The sequence below is a fragment of the Bacillus rossius genome, chromosome 15, assembly GCF_032445375.1.
Source record: "Bacillus rossius redtenbacheri isolate Brsri chromosome 15, Brsri_v3, whole genome shotgun sequence".
NCBI lineage: Eukaryota > Metazoa > Arthropoda > Insecta > Phasmatodea > Bacillidae > Bacillus > Bacillus rossius.
Genome location: NC_086342.1, coordinates 40,227,217 through 40,244,067, shown reverse-complemented (window position 1 = coordinate 40,244,067; position 16,851 = coordinate 40,227,217). Strand labels below are relative to the sequence as shown.

Here is a 16,851-nt window from a genome sequence, read left to right as displayed (position 1 = left end):
CGTTAATCACCGTAATTCGTAAATCAGTAACGTAAAAAAATATTGTATTATGTAGTTTAAAAATTATATTTGCATGCATTTTAATATTTTCTTACGTTGCGTGGGAGATGTATTTTGCAAACTTAAAAACAATGCAGGAATCGGTCATGGTCGATTCCAAAACCATTGTATTCTGAATCCCACGATTATACTGGAATCGGTGGAACCGACCGATTCCGGAATCTGAATCGACCCATCACTAATGGGAACACATGGATTTGCTCGTGACCGAGATTAGATGTTTACACATCACTGGCAAGTACTGAAGGACTCACAAATTTTTAGGTCTATTTCAAAGAAATACTACCTATCGTAACCGTTACCATGATGGCACATTCAGAAAATTTTATGTAGTTTTCTGTTTCATGGATCACAGACCCCAAAAACCATAATCAACTTAATAATAAAGTTTTTAACAGAAGATACACTGTGCTTTGTAGGTTAATTTCAACCAAACGAATTAACAGCAAATGAATGTAATTCCGGATTCATCAAAATATGTGGTAGGAGTTGGATTAGACGACTCCAGATATATACTAATCACTTGAGGACAAACCTAATAGTAGGTTGTTATTGACAATTTGGGTAGAAAAGTAAAGGGGTTTAGAAGTTAACGTTATGTTTTCATGCTAAAACGCTCTCGTCTCGTTTATGTGATTTGGCCTTAGAAATAAGCACAACGTAAGCAAAAAAAATGGTTGTTTCAGCTTACATATTCATACCTATTAATTAATAACTTGAGACGATTCTCAAAGGAATGTTTACCACTTTTTCAGAATCCCAGACTTCTTGCTGAGGCTACGATCGCCGAAAACTGTCGTAAATATGTCTGCGATTAATATTTATCTAAAAACTCTCTTTCCTAATGAAGCTCTACTACACCCTTATATACCCAAAACAGGTACGACAAACAGGCCGTGCAACCCTCTGTAGTGTACTCACGAGTTGGACAGACTGCCTTTGCGGTACTCCTTCTCGTCCACCTCCACCAGCTCGTCGGGCATGCCTTGCGTGTAGGGGTTCATGGGCGGCGGCTTCCAGATGGAGCCACCTGCGGACACCAGGCGTCACCCCCCGCTCAGTTGCATGAGCACGCCCTGCTTACCGGGATGTCGCGTCTCGCGCACAACAGCACCGAGCCGACCTGGCATCTGTCCGGAGTGTCTGGAGAACCAAACTCTAGATGATAGACAGAACCAACACTCGAACCTGAGAATGTGAGTTTTTTTTTCTCAAAAGGTAGAGTCAAAATTTTGCAGTTTTAAATTTCAAATAATTTTGTTGCGAATAACTACAGATTTCGGTCACATTTATTTTTTTTCTTTTACTGGTATGAATGTTGTACAGTAGAACCCCTGTCATACACTTTTCAACGGAGGGCACAAAAATGGTGTATGATGCGGGAAAGTGTATGAAAAGGGAATGGCAATAATAAAAAAAAATTTCAATCTAGCAAACCAGCCCAATGTCAGATTAAACTTAAATACATAATGTGTAAATAATTGCATCATATTAATGAAAGATATGAATTCATCATTATATATACATATAATAAAACTACCAGAAATGTAAAATACAGTCAATAATCAAGTAAAGCAGTCCTTTCTTGGAGAGGGGAAAAGTCACCAAGCCTAAATTATAAATAAAAAAATTAGGCTATTGTAAAAAGAAAAACAGAAATTTTTGCTGGTTTGTTTCATTTTACAAACAACTTTATGCAACAGAACAATTTTCAATAACATTTTAACTTGAGAAACGTAAAATATAAAACAATCCGATCGTAAGAAAACAATAACAAACAAGTATATTCAGTTCAAAGATTAATGAATGCACAAAATATGAGATCCATGCCTTGGTAAATCGCGTGCACCATTTTCATAATCATTCGCGCCACTAGTCTCGCTTGGTGCTGGCCATAGATGCTAATAGCGAAGTGCACAGTCTTTCCGATACTATCCATATCTATGGTGCGATAAAGTTATTTTCTTACGTTTGCAAAGGTAAACAATGAACGTTTTTCAAAATAAAAGCATTAAAACGTAGTTTATCAGGAGGAATATAACAAAAAAATTTGTGAATTTTAGGACTTTTCCGCTTCGTAAAAACGTATGAAACGGGAAATTAAAGATTTTATAAGTGTATGTTCCGGGAAAGTAAACCATTGTTAATATAGAACTTTCGGCGGGACCAAAATTAATCGGCGTATGACACGGGAAAATGTATGAAACGGGAACGTATCATCGAGGTTCTACTGTATATATGTCAAGTAGTATAAATCTCTGACATACAGATGGCCATTCTGAAATGGCATCTTTCCCAGTGTTTTTAAAAGTAAACAGTGGAAGAAATGTTTTACTCTTTTTTCAGGCAGTGTAATTATGTAAAATTAACCATACTTTAATAAAACTGTGCAAAAAAAAAAAGAGATTATGTTATAAAAAAAGAAAGCTGAGTCTCGCCCTGTCAAGTATAATGAAATCGACTCGCTTGTTTGACTCGATTTGAGATTTCATGTCTCGGCTCAACCCTAATATAAATTATGTATATATGTGCCATTGATATTATATTTTCTCTTTTGAAAATGATATCCCCTCCCTCCCTTCAAACCCTCTCAAGGCCTTATTTTAAAATAAAGAATGTAAATACGAGCATAAACTTGGTATATATGTTTAATTAAAACATCACATTAGCATTTACAAGATTTGTTGAGAAAAAGCAATAAAATTTTTTTAAATCAATAACAGCCAATTAAAGTGATTAAATCAAAAATAACTGTAAACTGTATATTTGCAAGTGAGTTGTGCGACCCACCTTTGTACATGCGGAACTCGTGCGTCCTCCAGCGACTGGGGAGGTCGCCCTGGAGCAGCGAGAACAGCTTCCAGCGGTAGTACACGTGGGCGGGACTCTGGTTCTCAAACAGGAACCTGCCACAGACACACAGCGGCCTTGCTCCTGTCAGCGGGGCAGGATGATGAGTCGGCGCTCACTGGTGATCACAGCACACAGTCGCTCTGACCTGGCCCGCTGTCTTCGCGTCATGCACAGCTGAGCGGTTAACCATAACATTATATGGTGGAGAAATGAAGATAAAAATGTGAAATACAAGTCCCTTTCACGCTTTCAACAATCGGAACCGGTTTAATGCCATTATAAAAATACATATTTAAAATGAAATAAGAAAACAGAACTACTCATCTACGCTAAGAGTAAAATCTTGAGGATGTGCTGCAAATTAGTGATTTTCTCGGCACCATTTCATGTTTTTATTTATTTGTACATTTTATATTTTTAATTATTTAATCCAATGGGGCCCTTATTATTTGAGCAACATATAGTCGGTACGCCCACTCCTAGCGATACTGTACTATACTGCTGGTAGTGCCACGTTAGAGGTGTGTTGGATTTTTCCCAGCCTGCCATCACGTACGACTACAAGCGCCCAGTGCAAGTGCAGAGTCTTCCGTTACATCCGGGCTCCCGTTCCTGTCACGCCAGACACGCACTTCACCATGCATCCGGGCTGTGCAAGCAGCCACTCTGGCATTTTCTCCCACTCTCAGCCCACCTAATCTCTTCCTGCCACGATGTTGGCATGATTTTTCTCTTCTCTCCCTGCACCCTAAAGTCACTCAACATTTTGATGACAGCATTCCCCCCCCCCCTTCATATTTTCCTCTCCCCACACCCTAAGTCATTCGCCATTTTGTCACCAGCACTCCTCACCCCCCCCCCCCCCTTTTTTTTTCCATTCCACATGCCAGCACACATCACGCTGCCCTGAGCTATACCTGCCGGATGGTTCACAAACTGAAAAATAGCACTTTGCAGTTTCTCTGTACGTCCCCAGGAAACGCCACTAACTGAGGCCTTCATCTTCTCAGTACACCACCCTCTTTTGCCTATAGGCCATCCCATTGGATACCCTTCTGCAGTCTCTCCTGTTATCCAATCAGAGCACCTCCTCCTGGGATGGCTTCTTGGTTACCTCTATTCCAACCCCACCCCTTTCGCCCTCCTTTCATCACCCAGAGGGGACATTAATTATGCTCGTACTTGACCAACCTTACAGCAGTTGTATTGGGACTTCCGCTCCAGACACTTTTAGATCCTGGTGCCTTCACATAAAGCACAGATCGGAACCTTAAATACGGAATGTAGTCACGTAAATTTGGGAATTTTATTCCCAAAATCGCCTTACACGTTTCGTGTGATGTTTAGTTATATGATATAATTTAATGAATATTTAATTATATAATTTAGATTTTTGTGTTTCTTCACCTGTGCTTATTATTTAGTTTTTGGATTTTACTTCAGTCATTTCTGTGAGGATGTAACTTCGAGATATCTCTCCCCACCATAAAGACATAAGTGGGACTCAACAAGCTAAATATGAACTTCCTATAAATTTTCAGACCATTCTTGATCGCCTCCTTGTTCTATTAAAGATTCTACCTATTTTAATTTTTATAACGGCTCAATTTTGCTGCAGTGTGTCTCAGTTTGGGGACCCAGATGGCTCTTTCCAGCCCTGTCTCTCGGCTCCAATCTTTCCGGAGAAGCTTCTGCTCCCAGGAACTCGCACGCTTCAGTAACAACCGGCGGTCCCAGAACGACTCCATCTTCACGGCGGGCGTAGAGCAGAAAAGTCAAAAAGGGACATATGCCTACTCCAAATTGCCTTCAAGTCAATTCCAGCGCCATAACAACTAATTTCGGACCTACTAATCCCTAAACATGTGAAAACTAAACATTAACTGTACGACGTATCAATGGCTAAAATATTCTAAGTTCATGGTAGCTTTATAACTTGAACTCAATAATGTAATAAATTCATAATTCATTTTATGTAAGTTGGCCAACATATTCTCATTTGCTTTGCTAAATAATTATCTTTAAATGTGCTATATGTCTCTCTTATTCAAAGCAAAATAAAAAGAAATGTTATCAGTAACAAGGGTGAAACAAAACACGTTTTTCTTTTAGTTTATTACCTGATAGTGACAACGATACACTCTATAGGTATATGAATTACTGTTGAGCCTGTATAGAATTTAAATTGAAATGTGTCAGTGATTAATCTGTTGTTTTCTGACCTACGGCTTTATTACAACCCAGCATGCCTTCCTCAATTTGTTTAATTTTTTCAAGACGTTTATAATTATTGTTCATAAACCACAGATGGCTTAAGGGTTTTCAAATATCGTGGTTTTTTCTGAACTTCTGCACACCATACGCAAGCCCAGGTCGGCAGGGCACGGTGGCGCCTGACTCGCCGACTGCGACTAGTGCAGCCCACGTCGCCCCGCTGCCTCACCTGAACATGGGGTTGTTGATCTCGCGGTTCATGATGATGGCTTCGAACATCGGCCCCTCCCGTATCACAAACTCTATCATCCGATGTATCAGCATCAGCAGGTTCCTGCAACAAGCGAGTACTCTGTCTCACCAAGTGTATGACAACCTGTCTTACACACTCACAAAAGACCACGACAACTATTTTACTGGCTAAACTTATTATCAACTAGTGTACTGCGCCAAAGCTTTGCATTAAGTTCAACTGTCATATTTATGTTTTGTACCAATTATCAATTAAAAATACAAAATTGATTCCTGAAGACAGCTTACCTATATTATATTTAAAGTGGGTTCAAAATATGAAAAAGGGTTTCAATGATTATTAAATTAAAATGAATGCAGTTTTCAAGACATGCAAAATTAAAATGGTTATTGTAATACTACGGTATTATCAGACTAACTGAAACTATTTGTTATTGTTTTACGTTCGAGGTTAATACCGCTTCCCGGACTTTCGGCAGTGTTTTGTTTTGTTTCTCGCAGCTCGTGCTGCGTCGTCATGACAACTGCTGATATAAATAATCGCGCGGCTTTTGGAACAGCTTCGACGAGCCTATGCTTGTGTCAAAGTGACATTTTATTGGCCTAGGTAAAAAGGACGCTAACATGTCGCGGCCGTGATTGGCCTATTTCAAGTAACAATTCATTTTAGGCAAGAGAGAAGAAAAAAGAGTGGAAAATGACGGCATTTAGTGTGTGGTAAAGTTCATTCCCTCGGGGAATATTTATACGTGGCGAGGCAATTTTCGGCGTTAGCACTGTGATAATTACGTCAGCATACATGGCAATAGTCAGATACGCCCTGACATTGAATGCAGATGTTTTGCATTCAATTTACGTGAGTTACAACGTATTTTCTGAACGATCATAATCGTCCAGAGATAAGGTATGGCATACATCGTCCTTGTATTGGGACGCTAACGTAATTTTTACCGTCAACTTCATTGAACATTATTAGAACAAACTTTAATGTATTATTAAATTACATGACCATAGACTTTCAGCAAATATCGGCAATTAATTACGAACCACAATTTATTCGCACACAGGTTCAGAGGTCCAGAAGCTAGGAATTTCATGCTCGAGCAAGCCGGAGCAACCCCAAAACTGTTACGTTGTGAACACTTCCAGGAACTTAAATACCCATTATTTAATTTGTTTAAGAGTCAGGTTTTCTACGAAATCCCATAGACTGGACTAATTTAGTTATTTAATATTTGTTTTTGTGATACCATGACTCGAGGTTTTTCATGCTATGTTTAATTTAATAAAAATAATTATTTAGAATATTATTTTTACTTACACATGTTGAATACCTCTGGCGCCCTGTTATTAATTCCTGCAATAGAGTTCATACGTAATTTTAAAAGAAAATATTAATTTCTTCAAGTACACGTGGGGCGCCAGAAAGATGAAAATTATTATTGATCTCCCCTTCTGTACACAAACGTGTACTTGAAGAAATTAATATTTTTTTTTTGAAATTACGTATGAACTCTATTGCAGGAATTAATAACAGGGCGCCAGAGGTATTCAACATGTGTAAGTAAAAATAATATTCTAAATAATTATTTTTATTAAATTAAACATAGCATGAAAAACCTCGAGTCATGGTATCACAAAAACAAATATTAAATAACTAAATTAGTCTAGTCTATGGGATTTCGTAGACAACCTGACTCTTAAACAAATTAAATAAAAGGTATTTATGTTCCTGGAAGTGTTCACAACGTAAAAGTTTTGGGGTTGCTCCGGCTTGCTCGAGCATGAAATTCCTAGCTTCTGGACCTCTGAACCTGTGTGCGAATAAATTGTGGTTCGTAATTAATTGCCTATATTTGCCGAAAGTCAAAGGTCATGTAATTTAATAATACATTAAAGTTTGTTCTAATAATGTTCAATGAAGTTGACGGTAAAAATTACGTTAGCGTCCCAATACAAGGACGATGTATGCCATACCTTATCTCTGGATGATTATGATCGTTCAGAAAATACGTCGTAACTCACGTAAATTGAATGCAAAACCTCTGCATTCAATGTCAGGGCGTATCTGACTATTGCTCTGTATGCAGACGTAATTATCACAGTGCTAACGCCGAAAATTGCCTCGCCACGTATAAATATTCCCCGAGGGAATAAACTTCACCACGCACTAAATGGCATCATTTTCCACTCTTTTTTCTTCTCTCTTGCCTAAAATGAATTGTTACTTGAAATAGGCCAATCACGGCCGCGACACGTTAGCGTCCTTTTTACCTAGGCCAATAAAACGTCACTTTGACACAAGTATAGGCCCGTCGAAGCTGTTCCAAAAGCCGCGCGATTATTTATATCAGCAGTTGTCATGACGACGCAGCACGAGCTGCGAGAAACAAAAGAAAACACTGCCGAATGTCCGGGAAGCGGTAATAACCTCGAACGTAAAACAATAACAAACAGTTTCAGTTAGTCTGATAATACCGTAGTATTACATTATACTTAAAAAGTAAAAATTTAAGGAAGCACTTAAGGAATTTAATGCAATGGTTGAAGCGTGGTATGAATGCCTTAAGGCAGGGGTGGCAAACCTTCAAGTTGTGAGGGCCAAGTACAAAAATTAAAAATCTAGCAAGGCAATAATTACTTGGTATGGTCTTTTCGAGTATCAACAACAAATATTCTCCCCTCCTCCCCCCCCAACCCAAATTTTCTTTTAGGATTTTATGCCATTTTGTTTAATAACAAAATATAACTAGTAAGTGAGCTCTCTATTTGGTAGCAAACTCATTGCTTTCATTCATTGGAATTTAAATGTATAGTTGACAAATTGAAATTTTGCAGTACTATGTTATCTTTTAAGAATTCAGTCTATTTAGAAGTTGAGTGGACATTTCCTATTTAGCGAGGCACTACCTGAGCCTTACCCCAGGTTGGTTAACTCATTAAGGCAATCAAGAGCCAAATTCATAAATGTCAAAATAGTTTCTGGCTTAAAAAACAGAATAATAAATTACTATAATAATTTTTACACTATTAATCACTTATTATCAAATAGCCCCATTAATGTCTGTAAAATCAGACTGAAAACTTTAATAATCACTACTTACTTACTAGGCAGAAACTACCCTCTAAATTTCCCAACTTCCAAAAGTACGTACTGACACCATACTTCAGAATCAATCCACGGCAAAACATGTTACGTCTAATTAATGCCAAATTTTATCCATTGTATTGCACTTAAAAGACTTTAAATTTAGGATGTAATTTAGAACATTAAAATGAAAACCTTTTATTGCTATTTTAAATATATAAGCTTGTTATTGGCTTATATACACTATATACGCCCAGTACAAGAACATTTCGGTTGTATGTACGATAATATTGTACTTGTGCTCTTTGTGTGAAATAGCAGTGCTATAACATTTAATTTGCACAATATATCAGGTTATTTACGGTGACTATGGTGCAACTGTGGTAGTTATTGTGCTTCAGCAGTAACTATGGTTCTTCTACAGTAACAGTAATTCTTTTTATGGTTATTCTGTTATGCTAACTACTATTATGTTTGTGCAGTAACTACGTGCTTCGTCAATGTTTATTCGTCAATCATTGTTCGTTTGTCTTCACTTCACATGCACTATTATGTATTATGTTCAGCTAAGCAGACGGTAAAAATAGACGTGTATTTGTACATTTATTTCTTTTCAATGACGCACTGTATATATATAATATTTATGTGGTACGAATATTCAAAGTCCATTTTAAGAAACAGTTGTTACTGCAACAAAATTTATAAAATTTCAAGTATGGCACTTACACAGAAGTAAAATTTTTTGTGTTTATAGTATAGGTTGCCGTAAACAAAACTTTGATGACTGTGCGCTAAATGACCACAAGTTAAGTCCAAACAAAAACGAAAATCTTAAATACAATATGAGATTATGTAAAATCGGCCACCATCTCAAGCAAATTCAATACTTAATTATATATTGTTATAAAAAAAATTAAACAGCAGGAGAACATAAGCATTGCATACTGAAGTACGTACTTAAATTGTAACGAATAGTCGAATACCTTTCTAATCAGTTCTGCATTAACTAACCAATTTTCGTACTGAACTACATTGTACAAGCTTCATAATCACTGGGTATATAATACCAGATTACTCCAGGTTTGTATTATTAATGTTTCTTTAATGTTTTATTATGTCCCTAAACATAACAGTAAACTAGTCAAATTTTTCAAACTTTAAAATTAGGCTCGAGTTGAGTACTTAAATTTTGACTCGACATTTCAAGTACTAGTGCACCCCAAAAGTATGCTTTTGAATTTTCACTGCCAGGAATCTTTTTGCAGTGATTGCAAACTGCTTATTAAAGTACTGTGCTGCTTCAGCCATCTATGGAGATGTAAAGCAACTGTGATACCTGGAAGCTACATGACTTGTTTGTAGTTAGATTAAGGGAAACTGTATTGCCGGTAAGTCATACTGAGCAAATAAAGATGCCACCTATCAGGGCATATTGTATCTTTGGTGTGACAGGAAACTGTCTGATGGTTAGCCGAGATTCTATTTTTAAAAAACGAAAACGAATCAAGACCCAAGAAAAAAGTAGAACCAACAAAACACTAATTTCTATTCCGGAATTTGTTAAAGTTCTGAATGATCACTCAAAATTTATAATGGCATTTAAATAGCAGAATATTCTTAATTTTGTCACATTAATCGAGTACTATTAGCACTGCAGTATTAATTAATACAATTAAGTAGGTACTAACTGCTAAATGACTGACATTACTACAAATTCATATAAAATAAATAACAGGCAAAGCATACCTTAGAGGAAACATTAGGAGAAACTTATCAAAAAGAAACAGAAGTATTGAAAACAATTAGAAAAACAGATTGAATTAGTGACAGGTTAAAATTGTTTACTAAATAAAAAGCTAAGCAGACATAACTTTAGCCTACAACTAAAGTAACAGAGCTACAGTTACTTACATCACAAGAGCAATTACTCTACTTACATACCTGTCTGTAGGTATCACTACTTTCACCATGGCATGCGGCAAAACCTAAAAAAAAATAACAGTCTAGATTGTAAAACTGTTTACCGTTCCATTTATAAACAGACTTGACTCCCCCATTATTAAAATGTTTTCATTTATAATAAAATAACAACCTATGTTAGTTTCCTTGTGAGAAAGCATTAGTAATTAATGAGATGAGGGAGAGAAGACACAATGCTCTCTTGAGATCAAGGCGAGGTAGGGTGAAAGGATTGCACATTTCCTTCAAGTGTTAAATTAATGACTTAACTAAAACTTTCAACTACTCTACAGGATTACTTTTTGCTGATGACTTAAAAATTTATAGGAAAATAGGAACACTTAATGATTGTATCTTATTACAAAATGACATTACACAAGTTAACAATTGGTGTATTCTTCACAAGGAAATACCATCTAGGCCTAACTTAAATACTGGACTCAAAACTAAAAAAAAAATTTGGAAAACTTGAAAATGTAAAAGTAGAAATCCTGTACAAAATTCTACACACTTAAAACTAAAATCCTGTAAAATCCTTGCAACCTAAATAAAATACTCTCTTTTATTGCATAATCATCGCACTCGCATAATCGTCGCACACATATTTTAGGCCGACAAAATTGGGATAGCAAAATTTATCGCGTAAACATTGCATGATGTTTTTGGTCCCGCTATTGGATGCCGAACGCTTTGTGTAGGTATCTTTTCCATATAAAACTATGTACGGTATTTTTAAGTAGAACTCTAATATTTATTCGGACATTACCACTTACTTATTTAATTAACGGAAATACAAAGCTATCTGATGTGTAAATTTTCTTTTAAAGACGTTTTTAAACGTTACTTACTTTAACCGATCGTCTGCGTCGCCGCGGTGTACCGCTTATAAAAATGTATCCAGCACTAGTTGGCATCATTCATGTTTGGTTATGTTGCTTCCCGTATAGAGCGCGCGCACGTAGTCTAATATCGATATCTCGCCGATGCATGCAACGTGCGCTCTGTGTCAGGTGCCGAGTTAACTATAATAGACGGCCCACACTCTTTCGTGGCAAGTATGTACTACAACAGTTACGCGTTGGTTCTCGTCACATATTCAAGTGGCTTGCGTTCGCGTCACAGATTTTGTTTTTCTATTTAAAGTTGAAGAAAGGGTTTTGTTGCATGAATTATTAATTTAAATTGTTGGTGTGCTCTTTTAAAATTCACTTTTTAAATAAACGTACTTTCCACGAATGGGTTTTGTTTTCATGAATAACTACCTCACAAAATTTTTTTTCCGCATAATCGCACCCCTACTTATCAAACTTGATATTAGAATAAAATGTGTGACGATATGTGAGAAAACAGGGTAACCATGCAACAAAAAGTACGTGCAGGTACAACATTAATTGCATTTTCAAATATTCGTGATAATCTGGGAATCCGTTTGAAAGCCTCATCTATAAAAAGGAATAAAATCTGTTAAATTGGCCAGATTGATAGATAGTTACCACCCACGTATAATATATAAAATTTTTATTTTCATTTTTATAAACCTTTTATTTTTCTTACAAAATCAGTGTATAATTTACTTACAGCTCGTTAAAACAAATTCTTGTGCTGTGCATTTTGCTGCGTTTAGGTTTTTTATGACAGTAGATGCTAGGTGGTCGAATATGCTTTTCTCGTGTATCTTTTCTTCTTGGAAGATGTATGTATTAAAATAATAAATGTAAATTTGAAAACTTGTAAATTTCTTGCCAGAGATGACTGAACATGGACTTGAGTTTACAAATGGCACACACGGGTTGGGGGTGGGTCGAAGTTAAAAATATTTATTACGACCCTAATCCCATGAAGGAACTACGAGGGGTCGTAACAACTGTTTTTCGGTAAAATTTTATGCAGAGGGAAAAGGGTAAAGTTTTCATTGGTAAGAGTTTTACTTACTAAAAGTCACAATAACAAAAAAACTATAAAAAAATATCTGGGCTTTATTTCTCATACCATAAATTAAAAGAATTTAAAAAAATAGTGAACACAATTTTCAATGCCTATCAGCACTGGAGTTCACAATCATAAGAAGTTGATATTCACACATACCTTATCCAGTTCTTCAATCAGCCTCTCATCTCTCGGAAATGGTTCGTTTGGCCTCAGGTGCGGCAGCTGAAATAATTAAAACATCTGCTACTGTAGCTTTATTCTTTGATAAATTCTATAAGAATATTTGCTATAAAGCTTAATGTTTTCTCAGAATACACAGTAAAACAAAGGAAAACAAGTATTTTCGGACAATAAAGTTTCTTTATAATGTGGCGCATAAAATCACATTTACTTCAAGTCCAAAATTGAAAAAAAAATTTAATAATTTAAAGAACTGTTCACCCAAATTCTGAGACTTTAGTAAAATCTATGGACTATGATGATTATAAAAAAAATATATAAAGGACACCAGTGAAAATTCTTCAAAAGATAAGTTACACTACTATCACACAGTCTTTTCAGACTCACGAAACAATAGTCATACAACTCCTACCGATTACATGCCTACTCTGATAGCTAAAATATATGTTATGATACCAACATTATGACAATGAAAACTATTTTACTATCTCTAATATATATAATAATTTAATTATAAAAATTTTTGGTGATAAATAAATCTTTAGTGTTTAAATTCTCATTAGAAAAAAGAAAAATGTTAGACAACCGGTAAATAAAAACAAGACTTTATTTTTCATGACATCTGACGGCGGCAGGCAGGGAAGCGCACTCACGCGGAACTTGTCGCGCTCCTCTGGCTGGGCGTTGAAGGGCAGGCCGGACGGGGGAGGGGGCAGCAGCAGCTTCAGCATGGCGGGCGGCACGTAGATGGGGTGTGGCGGGATGGGCACCGCCTTGCCCCAGCCCAGCTTCATCTCGTACGACATCACGTCCTTGCCTGCGCACGCACACACACACCGTCCCGCACGTCAGCTTGTGGGCGGGGACCCAACAGCAACCCTCCAACAGACACATAAATACATTTATTGAATTTTTATTTTCATACCAAGACTTTTACTATTTCCTGTTACTAATCATCCAATGAATATCTATCTATCTATCTGTGTGTGTGTGTGCACATTTATACATTTATATCAATAAATGTTCATGGAAACTGTCATTCCCAAAAGCTGTATTAAACACACCTTCGAAGTCTATGTGCAGTATACATCATGCAGATGACACTGGGCAAACACACAATCTGTGTAGTAATGAACTCTTTGACTGGAGAAACAATTTTACAAACATGTCTTATTATAAAACATAAATAAATGTCCACATCCACACCCCACAGCCATAAATGTTTGGAGAAGAGAACTACGTAGATACACAATGGGTAAGCAGTAGGGTTAGGCAAGTCAGTTCTTCGGTGCATAGATTGTAACTGGGATTGGAAACGTCAATTCTCAAGCTTTAAGGAGATATCGTACCATATAAGTAATCAAATCATGTTTAGAATGGTAGGTTGTAAGAACTGTCGTTAATTTGGACGTAAAATAGATTCACATAAATTGATTCTTGCCACAATTGCTTATTTCTCGGCCAGTAAGCTGATTATATTGTCGCGGTTTGAAATTTTGCAGGGTTGTTGAAATCAAATTTAGGGACTTTACTGACGGGACTCTGGGCTGGCTGCTCTGTTCACTCGTCAGCGCAAGTGGCGTGACCATGTAATTGGGGCACGGGGCCGGCGCGGCGCGCTGCGGGCTTGCAGATTTTTGTTTGTTTGTTCGGCCGCGCGCGGGCGCAGCCACGGGCCGCAGTTACTGGGGCGCGCTGTCGTAACAAGCGGCGCGGTGTGGCCTGCACGTCGGGGTAGAGGGGGGTACCCTTCACAGATGTTCTAGTTAGTTGTTTAGTAAATTTGGCTTCAATAACGAGCGTTTGTTATTGCTAGGCGCGGCAGGGCGCGCGAATTTAAGCGCAAGTGAGTGGTAGCTCGGGGCTCACTCAAACGGAGGCTATGGTTGTCGTCTGTGGGAACGAGTTGCTTAGATCGTAATGTAATTTAAGTTAGTTCATAATGTAGGCGTCTTCAAGCACTCGGGCGGAGGCTATGGCCCTCGTCAGGGGTCACGCGTCATAGTTTTTAAAATGTAATGTTCGTTCGGGGTTTTAAGGGCAGGAGAGGCCCCTACGTTAGTTTTTTTAAAGTAATCGATCAAGAAAGGCTTTTCGGAAAATGTGAGTATGGAATTCTCTTTGTTTTAATTTTAAGTATAAATTATGATTTGATGTATTCGGAAGGACTAGGGAAGAGTTTAGTGAAGTTCTCTCTTTCTCTCTTGTAAAGATTGTTCAGTAGTTAAGGAAGTAATGAAGAGATTGTTGTTGTAAATTGTAATCCCGCTATTTAAATGTTCTTTAAAATGATGTTGATTATTTGACTTTAAGAATAAAATCATTTTAATTTAGTATTATGTTATTTTGCAAAATCTCCTTAGTTCAGCTCTCACCAGACATCCTGTACGGGATGACGAACCTATGATCCTAGGTACAGTAAAGTATTTTATGAAGTTAAGAGTAGTTGAAGCCAGCAAGCGAGTTGTTTCTATGTAAAGAGCTACGATTCTCTTTCCCCCCCAACATTTGGATACTTACGATCTATCTTCCTTGTTTTTTTTTCCCCTGTGACTAGTGTTGTGAGTTGGGTAAATACCCGGTGGGTAGGGTATTTATAAATGGGTATTTACCTAGGTACTTACCCCTGCCTCTGGTAAATACCCAAAATGAGGGTTTTTAAAGTAAAATCACTTTTTAAGTGTATAATCATATGGCATATTCATTATTTTATTGCTGTAACTTTATGCTTATCTGTTACTAAATTAACCTTATAAAACCATTTAGTAATCATAAATAAAGTAAAAAAAATACACTCAAATTTTTAATGAAATATAGCAGCATGTATTTCGATATTTTAGATTATAATTTTCACAAAATTTGCTAGTTATTCTAAATCTAATACATAAATTTGGCTGACTACAAGGATAAAGAAGGACTGTGGAGGCACCAGTTCATTTGGGATGGTGTGGGTAACAATATTATGGTGGAGGGGCCTACGTGGAACTTGTGTGTTAGCTGATGTAGCGATAAGAATACTTGGGGCTCCTGTCACATCAGCTGCTACAGAACGAACATTCAGTACCTTTAGCTGGATTCATGACAAGAAAAGAAACAGGTTAACAATTTATGTGCTGCCAAGATAATGTATGTATCTCATAACTGGAAATTACTACACAGTACTACCTAGAAAGAAGGAAAACAAAAAGAGAGAGAGAGAATAAGGAATCTCCATACAAGAACCACAGCAAAACTGACAGTGAAGATGAAGATGACACGGAGGAAGATGACACACAGGAAGACGACAAGCTGGAATTACTAGTGAAAGTGATAGTGAAGTGGTTAGTGAATGAAGACAAACTTAAACTTGAAAGAGTATTATTAAAAACTAGCTGCAGTACCCAGTGTTGCCCGGGCTGAACACAGGGTGAAGGGGAACTGTTTAGAGATCAGATGTAGTTACATAGTAACTGTCTGCTTAATTTGAATGTCAAGTGTGCAAAATAATTTATATCACTTTCAGATACCGACAGACGTTGTTCTGCCAGTTTATAGTTATTTACCTGGTCTGTATGTAATCTAGACTCTATAAAGCAATATAGAAAAAAAAACTGAAAAATAAGGGATTACTAATATTGAAAAGATTCCATTATCTAGCTAATGCTCGGCATGCATTGCAATGCCTCATTCAGTTTTGTTTTGTAATATGTTTGAAGTAGTTACACACATACAAATAATCTATCCATGTCTCTAAATATATATTTATCTCTATCTACATCTATAGTCCTATATATCTATGTATCTCTCTATCTGTATTTATCTCTTTATATCTACATATATACCTCACACTATCTCTATGTATTCTATATGAGGGTACTGATTGCTTCGTTGTTAATATCACACGGGTGTTTTTTACTTGTATGAGAAAATTAAGAATAATAAGGCATCTAGTGCATGGCAACAATGTTAATAGGCAATAGGAAATAAACTTCTAGCGCCTGCGGCATTGTCAACACACACTTTGTACGTGTACTGCATGTTGTATCTAACCCCCTCCAATGCATCTGATTCTAAATTGGACTTTTAGTAAGGATCCCTAATGTTATTGATAATATAATATAGCCTATAGCCTTCCTCGATAAATGTACTATCCAACACTGAAAGAATTTTTCAAATCGGACCAGTGGTTCCTGAGATTAGCGCGTTCAAACAAACAACCAAACAAACAAACTCTTCAGCTTTATAATATTAGTACACTAGGGTCTCGATAATCCGAGCTCCGATAATCCGAGTCAGTTCCGGGGTTATGAGAAAGAAAAAAATACGAATTTTGCAAA

The 16,851-nt window shown here is 36.8% G+C and overlaps 1 protein-coding gene across 2 annotated transcripts in view; it reads right to left on the bottom strand.

Annotated features, from left to right (window-relative positions):
* Nucleotides 1-16,851, bottom strand: part of LOC134539401 (U2 snRNP-associated SURP motif-containing protein) — an 80,987-nt gene that overhangs the window by 44,190 nt on the left and 19,946 nt on the right. For both annotated transcript variants that reach the window (XM_063381402.1, XM_063381405.1), the window contains exons 9-14: nt 13,189-13,352; nt 12,512-12,577; nt 10,409-10,452; nt 5,357-5,461; nt 2,851-2,966; nt 982-1,090 (exon numbers count right to left, since the gene is read on the bottom strand). In XM_063381402.1, the coding sequence (XP_063237472.1) occupies nt 982-1,090; nt 2,851-2,966; nt 5,357-5,461; nt 10,409-10,452; nt 12,512-12,577; nt 13,189-13,352 (604 nt within the window). The remainder of the gene's footprint in view (nt 1-981; nt 1,091-2,850; nt 2,967-5,356; nt 5,462-10,408; nt 10,453-12,511; nt 12,578-13,188; nt 13,353-16,851) is intronic.